We start from the raw sequence: 23,190 nt of genomic DNA, 5'->3' as shown, positions 1-23,190 counted from the left end.
ATAGCTGTTTCAGACAGCACTCCTAGGGTATCGTTTCTGCGCAAAAACCCGGTTCCCATCCCGTCGCACAGTACTGTTGTTTCATAAGAATAGGGGGAGGATGTCAGTCCATTATGCTGGAGCAGAGAATAATGCAGGAGGCTGGTTATATTAGTTTTATTTCGTTTTGATGAAAATTTCTTTCCTATCACGTTTCTGCATACTAACGACAAGTTATTTTTTAGAAGATCGATCGTTCTCGACTTGAAGATCCTAACTTTAACTACAATTTAACGACAATCTCTTTTTTTGACTTACGATAATAATACATAAAAATTACAATTACATTTTTTTATCAAAACAAAAATTATATAAATATGTTATAAATATATTGTATATATATAATTTTTTCATTTATATTTAATCATTCTTTTTATACAAAATTATTAATGAGTTATTTAAATTTTTATTAGAGAAAAATTATTTATGTGTAATAGTTAAATTTTAATATCAGTAATTAATTTACCAGCATTAATTCATAAGAAATTAACTGAGTAATAAAAATCAATATTATTTGTGTCATGAGAAATTAATAATAGATTAGCAAATCAATGTCGAAGATAAATACATCCATCTTTTTATGGTCAAGGTCTTACTTTTAATTATCCAGAGTTATTTTTCCCGCATTCACCGAACGATATGTCATTGTCTTTTACGTCGACAGAAATATGTTTATTTCACAAAGAAGAAATTCCGTTTGTCACGGAACAGAATGACATTCGTCAAGATGACTCCTGAATATTTAAATGCCTTTGTCTTCTGCCAGTGGCAATTTTTGTCTCCCTACAGTGACGAAAATTATTCGTCCATTAGCAACTGTCCCGATGGATGTCCAATTTCAGGCAAAATACAGATAAAAATGAAATCGTTTGCCAACCGGCATTTCACGATGACGGACCATTTAACGGGAATCACGTCTACATCTCGTTAATTAATTGTACATCGCATTAATAATTTCGTAAACGCCTGTCAGTGTCCATTTTAAAATATAATTGTATGATGAAAATTGAATATTCTGCCAAGGCTCATTGAATTTATAGAAGCAAATACACATCGCTCAGACTTTCTGCAATTTCGTAATCGTATAATAATGACCTCAATATATGTACATTATTAGAAAATTATTATAAATTCATTTATTAATAATAATGCAAACAAGTATAAGCTTCAGAAATCCGAATTAAATGCATAAAAGCAATTATTTAATTTAGCTTTTATTTTATTGTAAAGTTAAGAAATTATTTTTTAGGGAAAAATTTTAATAATATTGCATACGTACAAATAAGTATAAATTAATGGTCATGCGTTCGATTTTGTCAAAAGCGATCTATATGGAAAGTTTACAGCACGAGCGATTTGATGATATTAAATTTGATGGAGTCTTCAGAAAACTTCCCGACCGACTTTATAACCTGCGCACATCGGATTTGAAAGACGCAGGCAATAACACAAATGATTTTTGTGCGATACAATTTGCAAATGACATTCTCCAATGGAGAAACGTTGGCGGGGAAATTTACATGCGTTCGTAAAACTCAAAGTCCCGAAGGAAATCGGCGACAAAGTGCTTCCCGTCAACTTTTCAGAAACACAGAGATGCGAATTCACGAAAAACTTGGGAAAAACTGGGGAAGACTTAACTGTCTCAGCCGAACAAATGCCATCGCATTTTCGTGATTCGACGATGCAACTCTCGTCGTTCTTGTCACGAGCAGAATGCTATTTAGTTATTTTGCACCGCGAGAGGAGAAGAAGCCGCGAAAGGAGTTCATACTCTGTGTTATTTCAACGAGGACAGAAATATACGAGTGGGCATAACAGTTGCCACTTTTTTTTTATTTTTTTTTTTGGAGAAAAACAGTTCGAGTGTATTATTATAATTTCGACCAAAAAAAAGATTATATTTCTACACCTTCGAGCTAAATAACTGTACTACATCATCGTTCGCATTTTCTTTTCATGCGTATAATTATTCGGACTTTTGTTATTATCATGAAATATATTATAATACATTTTAAGTGAAGTGATTTTACGCAATCGTGCGTATGCACACATCAATATTATCACAAACGCAAATCCTCGCAATAATGCTCGGCAAGCCACTTTAATATTGCTTATCATATGGCGCCAGGCGTATCGCGACCTCCCCCTTTGCCGTATCGAGTTTTTCAATGATACTTTGCATGCATTAAGATACATGCGATTGCAATACGTGTCTCCTATAAGTCACTACAAATTGTCAAAATAGAACGGCTTCTGTGCGTTCTATTTTGAAACAGTGTGAAAGAGATTCACATAAAAGCATTATAACTATATTATATTCTATTGTACATTTATGTTCTAAATTTTACTCAAATAAAATGCCAAATGTCATGCACGTGCGTAAGGTTACGATTTTCTTTTTTCGTGGATTTTATATGTGTTCCAGTTCTCGGAATCCAAATAAATATTACAATACTATTAAATAAATTTCTAATTATTTTAAACAAATGTTTAATGTAATTTTAATTATAATTTACAATTGCTATGATAATTTTTAATTATACATTTTGTTTTAACTTGAATGTATAATGAAATGAATTGGATGAAAAGAATTGATTCGGCCGCGCGAAGCGATGAAACGGAGTACAGTAGTAGCGGCAATCGCGGGGTCGGCCGGCGAACAGTAGAAGCCCCCGCGATTAAATCAGCCGCTAGTAGTTGCGGGCGTCAACGGTCCGACGCGGTACAGCCGTAATCAATGTAGTATCGTAAATTCATTAATTTCGTTCTATTGCGCTATTGTCCGACTTGTCGTAATCGATAGTCACGTACAAAGAGATCGAACGAATAATTTTATCTGCAGGAAATTCAGAAATTCTTCAGTTTCCGACTGAATATCTGACAACATCGCGACACATCGAACGGATTGTGAAAAGTGTCACTTTCTCTCCGATTTCCTCCGACACGACGCAAGCAGCATATATTGTGCCTCTAATAATAAAGATGTAAGCTTATATAGAGAGAAATGTGCACATAGTCGAATATTGGAATTTTTTTTCTGAGACGTTTTTTAAATAATTAAGTGCGTTTACGGATTTATAATTTTCTGTAAAAATTAAATTAAACCGACGTTTAAAAACAAACTATTTAGAATTAGGTGTAGGTGACAAGCTTGAACAACTTTGTTCTTGCCGTTTATTATCAACGTGATAAATCTGGCCGGTTAGCGCGTCAATTATAACCGCCTTTCTTCGCGTCAGAATCGCAATTTCACAGTTCGGTGAGCCTCTTTTAAGGAAAATTGCTCGCGTCTTGTCGCCCCCGTTGTAAAGAAAACACGAGGGGAAAAGCAAGAAGGATACGGTGGTTAACGACTTGCCGCTATTATACACAGCAACGATATTATCTATATATAAACATAGCAAACCACCGAGTGCCTGGCTGTTATTAGCTGAAGCACCGTCGGGCGTTTCAACACTTCATCATTGTGTTGCCACGAGGGGACGATGCGTTAATGTATTACTTAACGTCGCTGGGAAGTCGCAAGCTCGACTTGGCAGCAACATTATCGTTCCTCGCAACTCCGATATCGCGACGTCTCACGATGACTCGTGACGCGCGACATCATCGTTTCGCCGCAAATTGCTCCCCGGTATTACAAAGCCCGGCGCGTCGTAATTGCCCCCGAGAGAGCCGTGTGCCTCCGTATCTTCTCGCGGGCGAGCTTAACGCTCGAATTCACCGATGAGATCGATTCAAGTCGTAAAATCGGCGTTCCGGCGTATGTTACACGTACATTGTGATTTAGCGCGAACGAGAGAAATTTCGGAGCGTTGGAGCGGAGAGCGCGGGCGGCGGAAAAACGAGGCGCGATGATGAATCGCTGAACGCCGTCGTTTAGCCGGACATTCATCGTCGAGCGCACTTCTCCCCTGCTTTATGACGTTGTCGCACGTGAAAACGAGATGAACGATCCCGTAGAGAGGAGGGCGCAGAGGCGACCGGCGATACGTTCGCTGCGTGCGTTGTTTCCGACGCGGTTGCGTATTATCGTACGTCGCGGCAAAAAAAAGGGAAAGAGCCGCGCGATCGAAAAAAGAATCGACTGGCAGATTGATGTCGTCACCGTCACCGCACCCGAACGGGCTCGATTGCTCCGTCCCGTTACCCGTCGTCGGGTCGTCGATTGATTCTATTTACCCGCTTTTTTTTTTCCGCCGGTTAGTTACTCGCGTCGTTAACGCCGCGCACGCGGGCGATAGCCCCGTTGATGGACGGTGCGCGGTTGATGGAGAATATGGACGGAATATACGATACACGCACATTTACGATTTATGAGATAGAAAAGCTTGATGCGCTCCACGCATCGCGATTTTTCGTCCATTCGAAATCGGCCGTGGAAACAGCCGCGTTGAAATTTGATAAGAAGCGACCGATAGCTTTCCGAATCGTTCCTAATCGAACGAGGCAGATTTTTTATCGATTTGGTAATTACATAAATTTTTATGAAGACTTTAATTTCGTGAATTCGTGCAATATTAAGCAAATAATGAATAAGAGGTGATATTGAGAAAATTCAATCTGCATGCGCGTCTGTCTTCAGGCTCACGTTTTTATTATTAGAAGCACATTACGAGCTGCATGCGACGTCGTGTCAGAGAAAATCGGTGTCTGTCGCGATAAAGCTGTGTACTCTTATCCGTTCCTTTTTCTCTCCTCTCGCGTCTTTTCTCCCGCGCTTCTTTGCATGTCAGATAAAACACGACGCTTCTATTCTTACTTAGAGTGCTGTTTTCCATCGGAACAGCCGCTTACCAGGTTTTTTCCCCTCCCGAGTTTATTCGAGCTCTTTACGATCATGCTTTCACTCCACAGTCGTAACGCTCTTTATGAAACCCGAAAACAACGACTGCTCCGAGTTAAAAGGCACGCTCACTGAGATGTAAATATGTTTCACTTTTTTGAAATACGTCCGTTCGCATTGTTGCACAATTTCCTTCTGTCTTTGAGAATCGAATACTCAAACGGAATTATGTCAATCAATTCATCTCGATAATTTTGCACAAAATGTATCCTAATACCGTTATTAACATGCCGATTCATATAACTGACAAGTACAAGGGATTCGTTGAATACGCCGTATTATGTCGTACAGCATATGAAGGTTTCATCACAACTAAACCGCTTAAGCGGATTGAACATCACGAACTCCCGTCGTCAACTAGCTGTCTGCCAAGCTGTCTTAACTCCTATTACGTCTTTCACGCTGGATAATTCTATTCTCGATTTCCGCTTCTCCATTCCTAATTATTATCTAACACGAGACACGATGTTTCATTAGCCCTCGTTATTTGCTATTTCCAAGATCCGGTACTTTTAATTGTTAGCGACGGTTTGGGAAAGATAAATTAATTATTAATCTCATTAAACCACGTGAGATAAATAATTGAAATAAATGATTCCAATAAGTAATTATCACACGTTAAAAGGGAAATGTTTTCCCATTCGCCGATATCCACAATTACAAAATTGTGCGTATGTTTACGCGTCTCGAGACTTCATTAATTGGCGCGGAATTGAAAGCAAATTGTATTCCATTGTTATTCGATTAATTTTTCTTTTATTATTCCACGCGTACGTCTCTCCCGTGCATTCACGCACAAAATCCGATTTACAGTAGTTTACGCGGTAATTTTAGGGAGCTACGGTTGCCGTAACTCACCGTTTATGTCGCGTCGTCGTGATGGCGACGATACTAATAACAACGGCGATGATAAACCACCTTTATCGCTTTGGCATACCGCGAAAGGAAGTGCTCCGTTTGTGGTTGGTAGCATCATCATTCTCCCGAAGTGTCATAACGCGCGTAACTGAATATAATTTATTATTTTGGAAATTGTGTGCCACGTAATCCCCCCCTCCCCCGGCGCTAACCTGGGTTAGCAAAGAACGCAATATCCGTGGTAATATAACGCAACAATGTGGCTGCATCGTTATGGCCGCGTCATTAGACGAACGATGATTTTCTAGAACGAATAGTTCCAAAAGTAGGTCGAGTCCCGCGTTACGGGTGCATTTGTTTACTTTGACACCGATTAACAAGCAAGATCGAAGCATAATGTTGTCGCAAATATTATCAAGGAGGAGAATTTGATATAGGATTATGGAAGATAAATTAATTGCGAACGCGTCCATACAAAGTGAATAATCGCGCGTTTTGTGAAAATAATCCTCAAAATATAAAATTAATCCTGCCACCTGCATAATGAGGGAGACATTTTGTATTCAAAATTTACAAAAGCTTATATATATATACATATATATGTATAAATATGTATAACAATATACACATTTATAGGTGTATAAAGGCTTAAAGGTCGAAGATTAAATATTTCATTCTACAAATCTGATTTGTTATTCCGGACATGGTGTATATCGGCGGAAAATAATGTATAATTAAACCTATAACTTCGCGCTTATCGATTCGCAAATATCAACGGGCGCGTTTAAAAAGCGGTTTAAAAATCGATGATGTGAGGTCAATTAAAGCGCCGACGTAAACATCGACGTGAATAATGTAAATTTAATTATGCTGTAACAAAGAAGAAACGTTTTGTCGTTTATTTCGTTAAGCAGCGCCGATAAGCGGCAAGAAAGTCGCCTGATGCATGACGGCTCGGATCGATGAAGCCGATAAATTCGCGCCAGCGAGCACTCAGCTCGTTACCCAAGACACAAATGCGCCGCTACTTATCGCCTTATCCCATAAGTAAATTTCCAACGGCGGCACTCGCACTTACCCCCGTGCGAACTAGCGCTCGCACTCTTGTCGCGTGTCGTTAGCCTCGTCCATTATTCGGTTACTCCGTACTTTCGGGATATGGGAAATTCAACGGAGTTACATGGACACTTGAGAGACATCAGCATCGTCGATTCATTCCTGCCGACGGAAAACAGCCACGAATACCTTTGACGTTGCAAAGGCCCGGATAAAGATAAACTCTTTGAAAAGAAAAACGCGTTTAAAAATTAACGTCGTTCGAATACGAATTTAAAGTTAATTACAATATTTTAAGTAACAGTTAATAAATTTGGCATAATCTTAATCTCATCTTTTCCGAGAACAATAATAGAATACTGTTCTTTTTCTTTGAAGTTTCTATTTCAATTTTAAAAACAGCCTCGGATCAGTTTCAATATAAAAATAATGCTTTACAGACATTAAAAATGCCAAATCTAAAAGCTCAAAAATATCATCACAAGTTTTCTTCAAAGTATGTTATATCTCATATTTATCTTCAAGTCTTGCTGAATATCTAAAACTCGCGAAAAGTTACTGAAGAAAAATACAAGTAATTTTGTTTTATATGTATATAAAACTTTAATTCGTTATATAACTCTACTTTTTTCATCTAGCGATTTTCTCTTAAACGAAAATTCAATGCGAACTGTACGTGGTTCAGAGTACTTTCAAGAAATTCGATTCCCCACTCTTATTGAATTTCTCCGTTTCGTCAAACGACGCGTTCGCGTTACGTCGGCGCTCGTTCGCGAAGTGAGCGCGAGAGATAAGCAGGAAAACAATTCTCGTTCGCCCCTCGCACGCCGGATGCTCCGGCGAACTTTTCCAGCTCTACATCCTCTCTCTCTTTCTCTCTCTCTCTCTCTCTCTCTCTCACTCACTTTCTCCGTTCACTGACGAGCCGCCGATGCAATTGCCGACTCTCAATTTCCGGTTCTAAGTAGCGACCGTCGACGCGAGGTGAAGCGGGCGCGATCGCGTTTCAAGCGCCTGAGAAGCACTTAAAGCTACGACTTGAAGACGGCAGGAAGCGATAAGGAATAGTGATAGGCAACGTTCCGGAGCTCTCGGGTATCGATACTCGCGTCTTTACTCGAGACTCAAGCTTCTTTCCGACGTACAAGTATGGGTAGTTAAGAGTCAGTCACACTGACGCAGTTGCATTTTCAATTCATCTTCCACATTTTTATGTCAAATATAATACTAACAATACTAGTATACTGATGAATAATTAATGTTCGGATTGTTTCATTCTCTCTATCTTTTTCTCCTGTTCTCCCTCTCTAGCTTGATAATTCTGATACGAAATGAATACGGAGCAAAGATGGATTAAATAACTCACAGAGCGCATTTTAAAGCGAATGATTTTAAAGAGGAACTTTATGGATTACGGATTTAATCTACAATCTTGTTCTTTATATCTTTCAAGCAAAAGATATGTTATTATCGTTACCAACGAATAAAGAAAATTGACTGGTACCTTTCTGGGATCGGAAGTTGCGATAGATAGTTCTTGCTGTAGCGTTTTGCCGTAGGAAGTTTGTCGCAATCTGTGCTGTAAATTCGCGGCTCGATAAATTTTATTCGCGTGAAGATAGAAAAACGTAGTAAAAACTGGTAGTCAACCCGGTTATGTTGGCCACCGAATGTATGCATCTTCATGCAATCGCGTAGAGAAAAAAGCGACAAAAATAACTCCTGCGAGAAATACTTTGCAAATTTTTCCTCTGAAAACCGACATTTCGTCTCGGCTTAACGCCGCCTGCTTCCGTCGTTTAGCATTTTTGCGCTTCTCCCTCCCTCTCACCTTTTTCTACTCTGCTTGCATCTCCAGATTAAATATTCACGAGGGAAGAAATGAAGATTCTTCCGACGCAGACACGAACTTGTAATTTTCATAAATTTCACTTGGTGAGCCGTAAAGGTGTTACTGAACAAATTATAATTTGAAGAAAACTCAATTTAAAGAAGTGTATTGGATAAACCGTGAATAATTACGGAAATAAAAAAAATCTATCACCGTGTTTTCATCAATCCATTATCATCACCGATTTTCAAATGTATCAACACGAACATAATTCTTCTATGATAAAATAAAACTCTCTTTGTTAATTATATGTCCCGTTTAATTATGCAATCCCAATGATAATCCCGGCTGAGGACAAGAAATCGTCAGATGAGGCGCTTATAGAAGTAAATCCCTCGGGAATAATACATGTATTTCTTAGAGAGGACTGGTTGATTAAAGGATAAATTAATTCTACGCACTGAGACTACGGGTCTTTTTGACGAGCAGTCTGCTTCGTCCTGCGGGAACTCGTGTGATAAAAATCGATCAACGATCGCGCCTCTATATCCGAGTGTGCGAGTATATATGTTCGCGGTGGAACGTGCGGATTTCTCCTCGCCCATGTTTGAAAATTGCTGCAATTAAACGCTCGTGACTAAACACAGTTTCGTGATTTTAACATTTATTACCGCGGTTTACCCTCACTCCCGTTAATCCCGCTTGCCGCCCCCTTTGTACGGACCTTGTGTAAACACCGCTCATTATTTCGCCATTACGATTCATGATGTCGCCTGTATGTAGTCATATTTCAACCGCAATCGTGCACAAGATTGAACATTCATTTTTTTTTTTTACTTTTTATCTCGTTCCCAGATGTATAGTCATCGCAATATCGGCGATTGCAAAACGAAAATCATCGTTTTACGTCGAAGTCGTTGCACGGATTCATAAATTTCTTCGCAATATTCACTCTTTTCAACGAACGACGTCACTGCGGCTCGATTGTTCGTTGGATTCGGTTAACAAGAATTTGCGCCAGATTTTCCGTGGCGCTAAAAATCTGCATTTTACGCAGACAAGTGAACACGGTACTTTTCAATCTCGCTTCGTGTACGTTGTTTGACTTAATAAAGCGAGAAATACCGAACGATTTTGCGGATGCCAAGTTCAGAGGGGCGAACGAGAAATAAAGTTGAAATGCCAAAAGCTCCTGGAAAGAACCGTATCGGACAATCAACGTTTTCACGCCATTTTGGCGGTCGCGCAAAAGGAAGCTTCAATATCGAATATCGTCAATGCGAAATTCTTGATCTGCAAAGGGAATTTAATAACTGCGAAAGGAAGGCAGGCAAATGTGTGTGTGTGTGTGTGTGTGTGAAGGGAGAAGAAACAGAGTTGAAGAGTTTAATATGCACGACGTCCTCGGGGCGTTATAATCGTCGAGTATCGATCATCCCGCGCTGCATGACGCACTCTCCGCTACGAGAGGGAGACTTCCCGTTTGACCAATCAGGGCCCGATGAAGGATCATAGCCGCGTACTTGTCGTTCCTGATAGTCCTGCATCTCCGCTCGCCTAGCATGTGGCCACTCGGCGCAGAAATCAGAATATTTCGCATTGGAGCGCGTATATAGGAATTTTCGAAATTTGCTTTCACGATCGACTGCCGCGCGAAATTCGAAGAAGAACCGCCCTGCGATACATTTCGCGCATTTACGATGCAACATGCAATCGTACTACCGTCCGTTTCCTCTCTCGTTGCAGGCGGCGGACGCGCGAGAATCATATTTCATTCCTAATTTCGAAAAAATTCCGAATCGTATGGCGCGCGCGCGCGCGCTCGTCCTTTTTTCCTTCCTCTCGTTTTAGCGCGTGGCTACGGGGCACGCAAGCGGGGAATACGCGCGAAACAATATTGACAGATGGAAACGTTCGCCCTGATTCTCACTCGATAGCCGGCGTAGGATTTATTGGCCGGGCGACGCGTATCATTTCGCCGCGATAAAATATTCCGTCGTTCCGCCGAGGCGAGGGGAGGGAAAAAAGCCGCAAATTGCACGACATCCATCATTACTCGTCGCTTTCCGGCGGCTTGCGTATTATATACCGGCGCGCGACGACGACGGGGTTTTCAAAGGTCGATTCTAACGATTTGTCTCTCTCTCTCTCGTTTGTTTCAGAAATACGTCAGCGAAGGATCGACGGTGCGGGACTGCGTGCCCCACTGCACGGAGAAAGGTGAGTGCGAAACGTTTCTCTCTCGCCCGTAAAAAAAAAAAAAGAAAAAGTGAACGTTATACAATCTATTTTCGCGAGGTCGTTTCGCATGTTTTTCGCGCGGTGATATCTGCGGCACTAAATCCACGCGGCCGCTCGTAAATTCCCTGGCACCGCTCGGTCGCCCGCTACGGATCGGGTTGTTCCGACCCCATCGACGAAATTTACAGTGGATAAAACGGTCCTAAAAAATTTGTGAAACCGCGTGTTATCGGTTGCTTCGGGCCGACGTTTGTTATCCGAAAGGCGAGGCGGAGTGTAATGCCGCAACCGTCGGACGGCGACATCCGGGACGTGGCGTCGGACGGGAGCCACGTACATACAACATCCCTCTCTCTTTCGGGCGAGAAATCGATCGAGTCGCGTCATCGATTTCGGATTTCGCCGTGGCGTGTGGCCCGCATCGTATCGCCCGCGCTCTTTCGCTCATTCGGGCGAGAGAGAAAGAGAGGGAGGACCTGCCGAGAGGATGCGGGAGGACGAATTTCGCGCGCGCTCTTGAAGGTCCCATGGCGAGTGGCCGTGTTATCGGGCCACGTCGTTTTATTGTTCCGCTGCGGATGAAGGCCTCATACTTTTCCTTTCCTCGCTCGTCGTATTTCTCCGCCACTCGTCCTTCGACAGTACCTCCCTATATCTCCGCCCCGGCTCTTTTTTCGTCATATCGCGAAACGGAAGCGCCACGATTAATCTTTGCCCGACGGCACGCTTCGGTCTGCTTTTCTTCCCTCTCCCTCTCGCTTTTTATTTCTCGATATTAAACCCAGCTGGGAAAAATCTGAGTCCATGATTCTCTTAAGGATTATTATCGTTCCTCGGGATTTATCATTCGCCATGTTATTAACAGCTAGCTGTCTCTAGAATTCTATCTTAAAACAAAGGAATCTCTTTTTTTTTTTTTTCACGTAATCGTAAACCGCACGCGATATAGAGCAAATATTGAAATAAAAAGTTTAGACTTCAGGGACATTTTTGGTAGCCAGATGAAATTTCTGAATGACAAACTCGGCTGTTTCAGAGGCCTGGAGCACGAGGACGTATTGCTGCCAGCAGGATGGCTGCAATTCCGGCCCGTCGTTGACAGCGTCGAGCAGCACGTACCTCGTCCTAGCGATCTCGCTGGCGGTCCTCATGGTGTGCCGAAGCATTCGTGGCTAATAACGCGTCGTCCTGCAAAACGAGGGATCCGCGCTGCCGCGGACGTCACACGGAACTGCATCCTTCATAAAAACTTCCATCACAAAAATTTGCACTGAATGGGAAGGAAAGTGGGAGGGGGAAGGGAAACGTTGCACCTTGCATCTCAGATGTCTACGCCGAACGGTCGGGGCTCTCTACGTCGGACGGTTGTCGCTGAGACGTCGATAGTCGTCCTTCAATCCTTTTATGAGAAAGCTGAATGAAACTTCACGTTAACGTCACGATAAAATCGAACATATCCTCTTCTGACGATCAACGTGCTTTTTGCTTTCTTTTTTATGTCAGTACCGCGGAATTTAACTAAAGGAAAGTTAAAACTCGCGATAATCAGCGAACGTTGCTGATTTCGAAAGCACAATGCCTGTTGAAAAAAAATTCTATTGGCCTTATCAACTGCACAATGGATCACTGTGGAAATTGACATTGATGTGCGTTATTTCTGTTGCTCTTATCGACTGACCGATGCCATCGATTTATTAAACTTGCTGAGACAACATTTCTTAAAAAGAGTTGATAACTCAAGTACTTCTACTGCTTCTATAATACATTTAACTGTTTAAATAACCAATCTTAAAAATTCTCCTTATAATACATCTTTCGAACATTTCGTTTTCTTTCAGTTCTTCCTTCTTTTATCGGAGCTATAATACTGAAAGATAAATCCAACGTTGAGGGAAGTAATTACACCGTTTTTCAGAAATCCAGTTGGTCGAGTAAATCTTCATGGACGATGGTTAAAAAATTATGAAACGTTTATAAGTAATATGCATGTTAAATGTTGCGTCGCAATTATTCCTAAGCATTTACGCTGATTAAATGTCGCATCTAACCGATTCCGTACCGTCGTCTTCCATTTTCCGCGACGTATCCACGTCGTCGTGCAATCACGGCCGGCTCAATTCAGCGAACGCTGAATGCACTTGCTAAACTCGGCCGAGTTAAGTGACGCGGAGAAATCGGCTCGTTAAATCCAATGCGTTATCGCGCCAACTTCTCCCGTTGTTCGCTCTATTAAATTCGCACGTTTCCGCATACTTTTTACAGACTGCCCTCGATGATAAAGTTCTCTCGATCGAGTTTGATTGAAACTTCGTTTGACGAAGTCTCGCTTCCGAATTGAGATCTCTTCTGCGCCAGATGAGGCAATGTGTTGCACAAAATTATTGTTATCAATGACGAATTCGTTACAAATTTTTCTTATCTAATTAGGACAACAGGAAGATCGTGTGCAGAATTTTTTAAATAATATCTGGCCCAATGTTCCGCAGACATGTGCTCCGCACGCAACAATGAAATAATCGGGGTAGTAGCGATATTTAACACTCGTGCAGCACGCGATTCGAGGACAACAAAGAATCGCCCGAAAATAGTCGTCACTATCATCATCGTATCGCGCTTATCCGCTTTTACGGTAGCTTTCGTGCTTTCCGGCTTTGTAAACGGAAAGCACGAAACTTCCCTCGCGGGACGCATGATCAGCTTTTTCCCCGTTGTACCAGACTGCATTTTTTGCAGTCAGAATAATTCTCCCGTAGCTAACTAATCGATTTATAATTCATAAAATTTTGCTTGGAAAAACGGACTCTCAAACGAGAAAATAATGATATCACGTTGGATCTATCTTTAAGATTTTCTCAGAATCTTAATTTAAAGAAAATATACGAGGAGAAAAGCACAATTTGGAGCACATTTTCTTTGCGGAAAAAAATCTACCCTATGATGGAGAAAAACAAGTTCGAACAAAAGAAAGGGGAGATACAAGGTATCCTCATATATGTGTCGTTCTTCGCGTCATGATTTTTTCTCCCTCGAGCTCGGGCTGGTCAGCTTCCTGAGCGACGACATTCTCTCGGTCTTCGACGGCGGATTGAATTTATTCAAAAAGTTTCAGCGCCCCATTTTTCGTCGGGCATTTTATCGACGCTTCTTCTATCCATCCGCCGCCGTTGCTCCGGTCGCGTACATGCGAGTTTAATAACATCGGGACGACCGGTGGCGGATCAGGAGAAGCGACGACCGAAGAAGAGTGCAGGGGCTGATATATCAATATTTCGTACGAACGTCACGCGATGTGTTTGAGTTTTATAAATATTTCGGCGTGTCATGCGCTTGTCATTATATATCACCCTTTCCTAAGTCGCGCGCCACGCGAGAATGCCGGAATTGTTATTAACTCATTAAAGCGTAACTCTTTGAGTTATTTTACAAGAAACTGTCGACGAAAATATAGTCGGTTCGGAAAAAGATTTATAAAATTTTAAGTACGCCCGCGCTTCTAAACAGACAAAGATAAATCCTATAGAAGAAAAGATTGATCATATTATGTTAGAGTTTCTAAAAAGCGAAGTTCATAAGTTGCTTGCTACATGGTACATTTTTTAAATTATCTTGAATGTTTGAAGAGTGAAGCTATAAAAATGACGTAGCAAGAAGAATCAGGACAACTAAGGTTGCCGGTACGCTTTAATGAGTTATTGATGCCCGAAGGTGTCAAAATGCCAATATCGTTCAGCAACATTGCCCTTTCATGGAAACCTTTTTAAAATAGTTAAATCCTCTCATCCTTTTTGATGCTGTGGCGGTGTTATCGATTGCATTGTGATCGTATCAATATGAAGCCCAGCATCTTCCATTATGAAGAAAAATTCGCTACAGTAATAAAAACAATTTAATCTTTCGCGATCCTATTTTTTTCGCCCTTTATTCCTGCAAAGGTGATTATCGTTTGAATAATAAACTTTATTATCATATCAATATTATTAATAAAAAGTTCAAGCTCGTTTGCACCGAACATTTTGCTATTTCATGCACATAAGAGATATTTCTCAGAAGCACAAGTACGAGATGGTAGTCTCTTGGAACATAAAAAGTAAATAAATTATTAGTAGCGATAAATCAAAAATTGAATGTATTATCTACAGAGAAAATGCATTAAGCTCTGCCAATAAAACGAGCATCTGTCAGAAGTTAATTCCTTTACCTCGTACAGTTCTAAACGTTTGTAATATATATTGAAAGAGTTTAATAGTTTCTTGCATATTTAACGAACATCCAATGTTTCTTTCCACAAGAGCAGTTCACAATTAAGTTTCGTTCATTGTCTTTACAACAAGATCAATGAGTAGAGATGCAAAGAGAGAGGGTATCGCACACACCGTTGAAGTATCTCAATCCGAAAATTTCAATCAAGTCAATTCAATTACGCAAAGCGGCCTGTTTCTTTGACGACTTGAGACGTCTTTAGCCTTTTACCGACTCGCGACGAAAGAGAGAGGAAGAGAGAAAGAGAGAGCACCGACAGTTCGACAGTTCCGCCCGAGTAGAAGAAAATGACTCGTCGTGGCGACGTTCTCCGCGCGAAAATCAGTATCGATACATTGGACCATAATCGTTGTCAACGACATCGACGTTACTAAAGACCGAACATTTGGGAGAGCTGATGCAGCAACGGAGCCGTGGCGGCAGCGACAACGTGAAACAAAATGTTGCTTCTGTCGCTCGACGGACACTAGCCGTAAGACACACAAAGACAAAGAAGAGGGGAAAAAAAAGAAGAGGGTCGAATAAACAAATAACGTGGATAAAACCTACATACAGATAACGTTTAACAGAGAAACAGTGAGGATAACAATAATGATGTTATTACTACTATTACTACTATTATTATTATTATTATTATTACTACTATTGCTACTAATTACCATTACTATTGTGAACTACTGTGCATCTCACACCGAGTATACATATAGTAGTTACGAGATCGATTAGGCGAACGCGAGCAAGCGGAGTTGTCGATTATTATGTAATCGCTTTAAAGTAGCCTTATAAAAATTGTAATTAAAGCGCGGATAATCTACGTCTACACCGGGTGGCGCGAAGGGACGCGATTTTATCCTCGTCGTATCTTTGTTTTCATATCGGTCAAAGTTCATCATTTAATTAATTCAATGTCAGAGAACCTTCACTTGTGATTTCTGATCCGTTTTTCTCTCGATTCGCAGCCTCCCTCAAAATTGGCGATATTTGAAATGTCATTTACGAGGATCAATCCTTCTGTTTCGGAAACGAAGAAGGGGACCTCGTACTGCTCCTCTTGCGTCACTCGGTGATCACATACATCAACGTAATGGATCACGAGCAGGTAGACAAGAAATTTTAAAAAAATCCTAAAAAGTAGCGAGATTCGTATTAGCCGATAAGCAGCGAGGGCGATCACGAGTAGTGTATAATCTGTTGTCTGTTCACAGAAGGAAGGGTTTAGCGATCGCATTCCGGCAACACGAACGTCCGAGAGACGTTGTATTTCAAAAATTTATATAGACAGACAGAGACGGCCGCCAATATTCATAAGATGTAATAAAATATCCAAGATATAATTAACAATCCGCATAACAAGGCGAGTAGCGAGTAACGAATATTGTCATTGTTCGTCGCGCAAACAAATATTAAATATTTTTATTCGCGTATACATAAAACGAATAATGAATAATCCGATTCCGCTATTCGAACGACAGAGGACTACGTCTCTCAGCTCTCATCCCTTAAGACGTCCTCCGGACGTTCGCGTTGCAGGAACGAACTATCTGTTCTCGCAATTTAGAGGCAGACGATTTATCTAAAGTTAGATTAACTATCAAGAGTCTTTAGGATAACCGTTAAAGCTAATCTATTTCCCATCTCGAACGTCGGCCGATCTAAACGTCGATTGTTATTGTTGGAGGTGTACATCAAGGTAACCGTAGGGCGGCAGCGGTACGAGATTAATCGTTGACAGAGCGTCGGCCCGCATTGACTTAGTATAATTAGCGTAGGATCTCGATAGGATCGCCCTTCTCGACGACGATTAATACTCCGATCGCGGAATCGCGTGAACCTCGTGCGATTAGACGCCTCGGCGAGGAGGATTATGTCAGATAACGCGTCGCTGGATTACATCGAGAGAGGGACTTCAAGTCGTTCAAATTCAACTCATTAGCCGCGCTGATCGAAAATCTATTTAACGCCGATACGTCTTGCTTAAGCCTCGTCTATATTTTTATAAACTCTAAGGTAGCACCAGATCGATCACCATCACCACACCCGCGGACCGCCTCTCAACTATTATTCTTAAAGCTATAACGAATTAAATTCTCACTACGGCTTCATTCAAATATTATTTTGCAACGAGCGACACATTATTTCGCCGTAGCTGCATTCAAATTTAATCTGTACACAGAATATTTATACAGATGATTCTTTAATTAATGGTTATAATTAATCGGAATTTCGAGATGAGAGCCCATTTCACGCGAAAGATATTTTGATAAATGCCAGCAATTACGGGATTAACTGAAATTGGCTGGTAATTGCCAGAGCATCTTTCTCTCTTTTTTTTTTTCGAAAGAGGAGCTCTCGTGTTTCGAACGTTTCGGACCTCATCTCGCTCTAAAATTCCGTAAGGATAGAGAAACGTATCACCAAAAAAAAAAGTTGCACAGACGCGCACTGACAGGACACACGGAACCTCTCAGACGTTCACACCGTAACGATTTATAGGTGATTTCTTAGCGTTAAATATTATACTGTCTCGCGAAGGAAACGCTCGATAATAACTTCAATCGTTGCGAGTTCTATCAGCTTCTGTCGGCAACAAGATCGTGAGAAAATATCGCTGTCGGATCACTCGGCCCTCAACCCGCAACCTTTCCACGAGCGATAATTACATTTCGCAGTAAATTACGTTCATATTGTCGAATATTTCCACCCGTTTAAATCGAAATCGAATTGATAAAAAAACTTCTCCTGCAATCATTACCTGTATAATTCAGTATGAATGGAACGGTTCCTATTTCAATTTGATCATCGGTATCGAAAGAAGAACAATCATAAAATAGACATCCAAACGCGCATTATATAATATAAAATTACAATTAATGATAATTGTTAAGCCGAGTGATTTGCGCGATAATTATTAGAGTTATATAAATATATATACATATATATATGTATATATACATTTATAGATGTATATATGCACATATATATACATTATGTAAAACTACATCACACATATTGCATTACATTATATATATATATATATTATATTACATTATATTATTTAGTTACGTAAGCAGAATCATATGTATGACGAGTTGTACATTTATATTAGACACACACAGCAATAATAAAAACTATACTCCGAATAAGCCGCGTGTCCCGTTGCTCTTTTGTTAGTCTTAAATAATGATACAACACTCATGCTGTTGGAGGAGATGGCAAATAATACGCGGGCGGGCAAAAATTTGTCATATATCGCGGCGATTGGGGGTAATCAATTTGACGACCGTTCAATGAAAAATCTGCGTTCCCACGATCGATCTCCGTTCGCGTCGCGACCGAGGAGCGATGCCTTAATGCAATTTCCATTTGACTTCCCTTTCTCGACACCAACACCCGTGTGTCACGGTTAACACGGATTCGCCGTATCGCCGTGGCGTATTTTCCCCGTTCCATCGGTGCGACGATTATTTACGATCGACGTCGTGTTACATTTTTCAAGCGCGGCAAAGTGCTCGACGAAAGCACGACATGATTGATCGTCCGTTCGTGAAACGGGCCGACGCGATTTATTTAGGGGAGGACGGGATCTCTGAACAATTACGGCTTTCCTAGCGCGTGAGAGAGTTACGCATGCCGGGAGTCAAGTAGCAAGAAGGTTACGCTTTCCTCGCAACAAAGGAAGAATCGTGAACGATGGTGCTTCTCATTTTTGTGCACGTGTGATCTGTAAATTATCATTTGTCACTTTCGTAAAAAAATTTTTAGCCGATTTCTAGAGCAGCTTGTCACGTTGAAAATTATTTGCGGTCAGTTGCTATTATAAATATATGTATAAGTCCAGGAGGTGAGAATTTCAAGAAGATTCATAATTTGATCGTTAGGATTCATCTGGCTTTTCCTAGTCGATCCGTTATTGTGAAATATTTCTTTCAGCGGAGACAAGCGGAATACACGACAACTTTCATCGAATCAAGAGCGGTGTTACGTTATTTATTTTAGAATTTGTACGCTCTGTTGTCATGAACGATTTCACAGAGCGTACCGATTCTTTAATAAGTGTCGTTAACAATTGACAACGAAGTACATCGTCTACCTTGGTAAGTTCTCAAACGCGATGAAATAAAGTAATAAAATCATGATTATCGTAATTAAATATAAAACGTATTTAAATATAATACAATTTTACTCTAATTCGACTACGGCAAAATACATTGTTAATAGCTTGAGGCTAAATTAACTTCCATTTTCTTCATTACGATTCCATTCGCGCGATAAAGACATTCAGTTCCGTATTCTCCTTAAACTGGATTTGTCATCGTCACCCTTATTAAGTGGTCTATGCTAACTCACCGCGTATCTCTCCATTACGCAGTAGCAACTTAACCGAGATTAATCGACGTCCTAGTCAAATACACTTAACTCTGACGCTAAGAATTACTCGGGGGAGGGATAAACCATTCGTATTACCACACCGATCTCTCGACCGCTTTCCCCAACGAATTAATCATTTTCCCAAAGGGTGCTTGCGAAAGCTTTTCGACCCAGATTGATTTCAGAAATCAGAAAATAAAGATTGTAAATATTGCAGCAATTACACGGCGCGGATATTTGTCACCGTGTCCATTATTTGAAATGATCAATTAAAGGAGTTACAATTAACAATTAAGATCAATCTCATAAGTACGCTAATTCTAGATTTAGAACTTTTTCGCTGTAATATTATCGTCACTAAGCAATCGCCGCGGTGCTCATCAAAAATTATTCTCGTGTACTAAAAGAGCATGACGAGCTGAATGTTTGATTCAGCCATTCGCGCGTATACTCATTAAAAACTTGCTTCCGTCATAGATGCAAATTTGTTAATTAAAAACTTCGCTGAAGAATAAAAAATGTCATTTTTAGTTACTCATCACTCTTCCTCTTTCTTTCTCCATTTTTTCCTTTTTTTTTTCACCGAACCATTCGTGAAAATGTACTTAAAGTAATCATTTCCCTCAGTCATACCAACGCGCATACCAACAAGTGTGTTCTAAAGATTACATTTAAATTGGAAATGTTTGCGGCTCGTTCAAGTGTATATACCGCGAATATCGACGTCCTTTTCAATTTTGTAATGCACTGTTAACGAGTCAAGCGTAATGGAACGCCAAAGATTTTTCTAAAACCTAAAGCCAAACAAAATTGCAAATCTGCATACAGACTGTTGGGAACTCAATTTTAAAGTTTCACAATTCTCGTTAAAACCAATGCGCTGTATTGTATACATTAACATCTCTCTTTCTCTTTTCAATATTTACAGTTTCAAAACTAAACTTATATCACTTTCGAAATAAGCGGCTCATATTAATGATGTAACACATCGCTGTGTTAGCACTCCTCTTTGCGATTATAAGGTCGCTAAAGCGATTTGATAAGAATCCCTTTGTACATCGAGATTGTGAAATGTTAAAATCTACCGATGAAAAGATACATTAAAAATGTAGCACACACGAACTACATTTACAGATCAAAGGCGCTTCATACCGACGGAAATACGCGAATATCGAAAAAGAGGCTTCAAGAGCTTAACCATTATTCAGTGCCTTCATAGGAATAACATTAATGCATAAAGAGTGGTCAATTTCCTTTTTGTTCCTTTCCTATATAAAACACATATCATCAGTATGATGCTAAAAAAATTAATAAATTGCGAATAATAAAGATATTTATTTCTACGATTTCAATATTTTCGATCAAACTATGTAATGAAGGTTAAACATCGCAATTAGTATTGAAGATCATCGTTTCTTGCAGTAGTTAAAAGGAACGCCTGTTCCTAAGAATAACTCCGTTAAGCGGCTTAAAGGCAGGCGGTGCAAAGTGACGGATCCCTTTTCAACACGGAGATGGTTAAGATTTTCTCTCGAAACCCCTGAAGTAATTACGTTCCTTACGGACTGTGTCCACCCTGTCGCGAAGGAGAATCGTCGCGCGACAGAGTCGAAAACCGAAAATCCCGAGAATGACGACTGACGTTCAATAAATATGCTAATATTTCCGCTCTCTATCGGTGAAAATTATGTGTTCTTCCGTGGCACCCTGCCCAATCCGGGCAAAACGATCTTAAGCCGCGGAAATTTATTGCGACGGAGAATCCCGCGGTCAGTCTGCCGCGCGGGTAGACTCGAGATTTCGCAGTCCTCTCGGTCATAATTCATCATCCTCAGTCGAGATCCCGAAGGAACTCGAGAATATTTAGCTTGTCGCCTAATCGTACACGTTTACTGTTATTGGGATAATTTATTTGGGACCCCGTGGCACACTCTATCCCGTGTCCCTGCGCTTCTCGCGTATGAATAGTGGCGACATAAAGTGGAGGTCGTTAGTTAAAATAACTGTGGCACCGTATCTGCGGTATCGCACGTACATACCCCGCTGTATGTTGTATATAGTTGCAGCGGATAACAAAGGAGAATTGCGAAGACATTGGGGAGAAACAGCGAGGCTACGAGGAGCCTTTCTCTCCCCGGGAATGCGGTACGTTATCGTGTTTGTACAACAACGTTATTTCGTCAGCGCCGGTGCAATTATTTCGAACGCGTGCCCGCCGCTTCGCGGCAGAGTTCTCTTTTCGACGGCGAACACGACGACGGCTGCGTTAGCGGAAACTGCTCTCTCTCTCTCTCGCGCGAAAACGGACACTTGAAAAATCTCGTAAACGCTTCGGGACAAAGTGCGGGAATCAGCTTTGACTTTTCAGCGTGAAACAAATAAAAATTTGTGCACGTACATCGCGGAGCGCCCGATGTTTCACGCCTCGCGCATCACCGGTAAATGTCAAAATGCTGACGAGGAGACAAAAACTGATGGCGTGCCTTTGCACAACGGGCGACCTACCACCAATCTCTCCGTACAGCACCGTAAGCGTTATTTTTTTCACGCTGCGAACGGTTAGACATGGGAGGCTTTTTTTGCACGCGTTTCTCTTGCACTATCGAGAATAAAAAAAGATTAATTAATTTCGCGGCATGCGGGGTTTGGTTTGGAAAAACTTGTCGCCGATTAATAAGCGCGAAGAATGATTCGAATAATTCATGGTATCCACATTCAACGCGACACCGATATTCGAATTAGTTTACCCCGACGCAGCTTCGCTGCCGTCGCCTCTCGACGGCTAATTAATTAATGACGGTCGCGCTTCCGGCTAAATGATGAATGTCGCTTACGCTTGAGCGCCGATCGTTCGGATATAACGATTTAGCACGCGTGAAGAAGGAGGGGTGGAAAATGGTTTCGCGATTTATTATCGAAATGTTTTGCCCCGGAAGCAGATTTTGTCGAGAGATAGATTTTGTTCCATTCGAATTCTCAATGCACTTCGTGAAAATACGTCATGCGATAAAACTATCGAATTCTCATTTGGCTGTTAATCGTGCTGTTATAAAAACGTGATATCGATGACGTTGATAGAACGCGCGACCCGTGTAAATTCTAACAGATTTGATCGCCCATTAAATCACATCACGCGTAAAAGTAATGATGATACCCGTGGAAGTTTCAAATCGCAATAATACGGTAATAAAAAGATATTACACGTGTTAAGTAAAATAAACTTTTACCAACGATGTTATACGCGAGTGTTTATTCAAATTTTGTAAACAGATTTGCTGAGAATTCCTGAATTTTTCAGGAATTTCATTCAAAATTCCAAGTAAGATTAAAGAATATTTTAGTGTAGATTGGGAATATCATAAATTTATTTTATTATACCGTTTTATTATACCCCTTTTTTATTATACTGTTTAATGTTCCGTAATCATACACTGAGAAAAAAATGTTGTTAATTTGACTAAATTTTCTAACTAAATTAAATTTTGTCTATTTAAGTATTTATATATTTCAATTAACTATACAAATACTTGAATTGAAATTTGTGTATTTAAGTTAAATGCATAAATTCTTGAACTGACAAAATTTTAATTTAGTTGAAAAATTTTGTCAAATCAACCCTATTTTTTTCTCAGTGTACAATCACAAAAGTGTTACTTGTGTTTTGAATATTAAATTTGGAAAAATACGCCAA

At 40.5% G+C, this 23,190-nt stretch overlaps 1 protein-coding gene across 1 annotated transcript in view; it reads left to right on the top strand.

The window, feature by feature from the left end:
- The window catches only part of LOC105836996 (lymphocyte antigen 6D), a 72,159-nt gene extending 53,885 nt beyond the window's left edge, over positions 1-18,274 (top strand). Inside the window, exons 3-4 of the mRNA XM_012681439.3 lie at positions 10,793-10,850; positions 11,908-18,274. Coding sequence (XP_012536893.1) covers positions 10,793-10,850; positions 11,908-12,047 — 198 coding nt within the window. The 3' untranslated portion in view covers positions 12,048-18,274. The remainder of the gene's footprint in view (positions 1-10,792; positions 10,851-11,907) is intronic.
- The last annotated feature ends 4,916 nt before the right edge of the window (positions 18,275-23,190 follow it).

This window comes from Monomorium pharaonis, chromosome 1 (assembly GCF_013373865.1).
Source record: "Monomorium pharaonis isolate MP-MQ-018 chromosome 1, ASM1337386v2, whole genome shotgun sequence".
Lineage (NCBI taxonomy): Eukaryota > Metazoa > Arthropoda > Insecta > Hymenoptera > Formicidae > Monomorium > Monomorium pharaonis.
The sequence above is the reverse complement of the archived record's forward strand: the minus strand, read 5'-3'. Positions and strand labels throughout refer to the sequence as shown.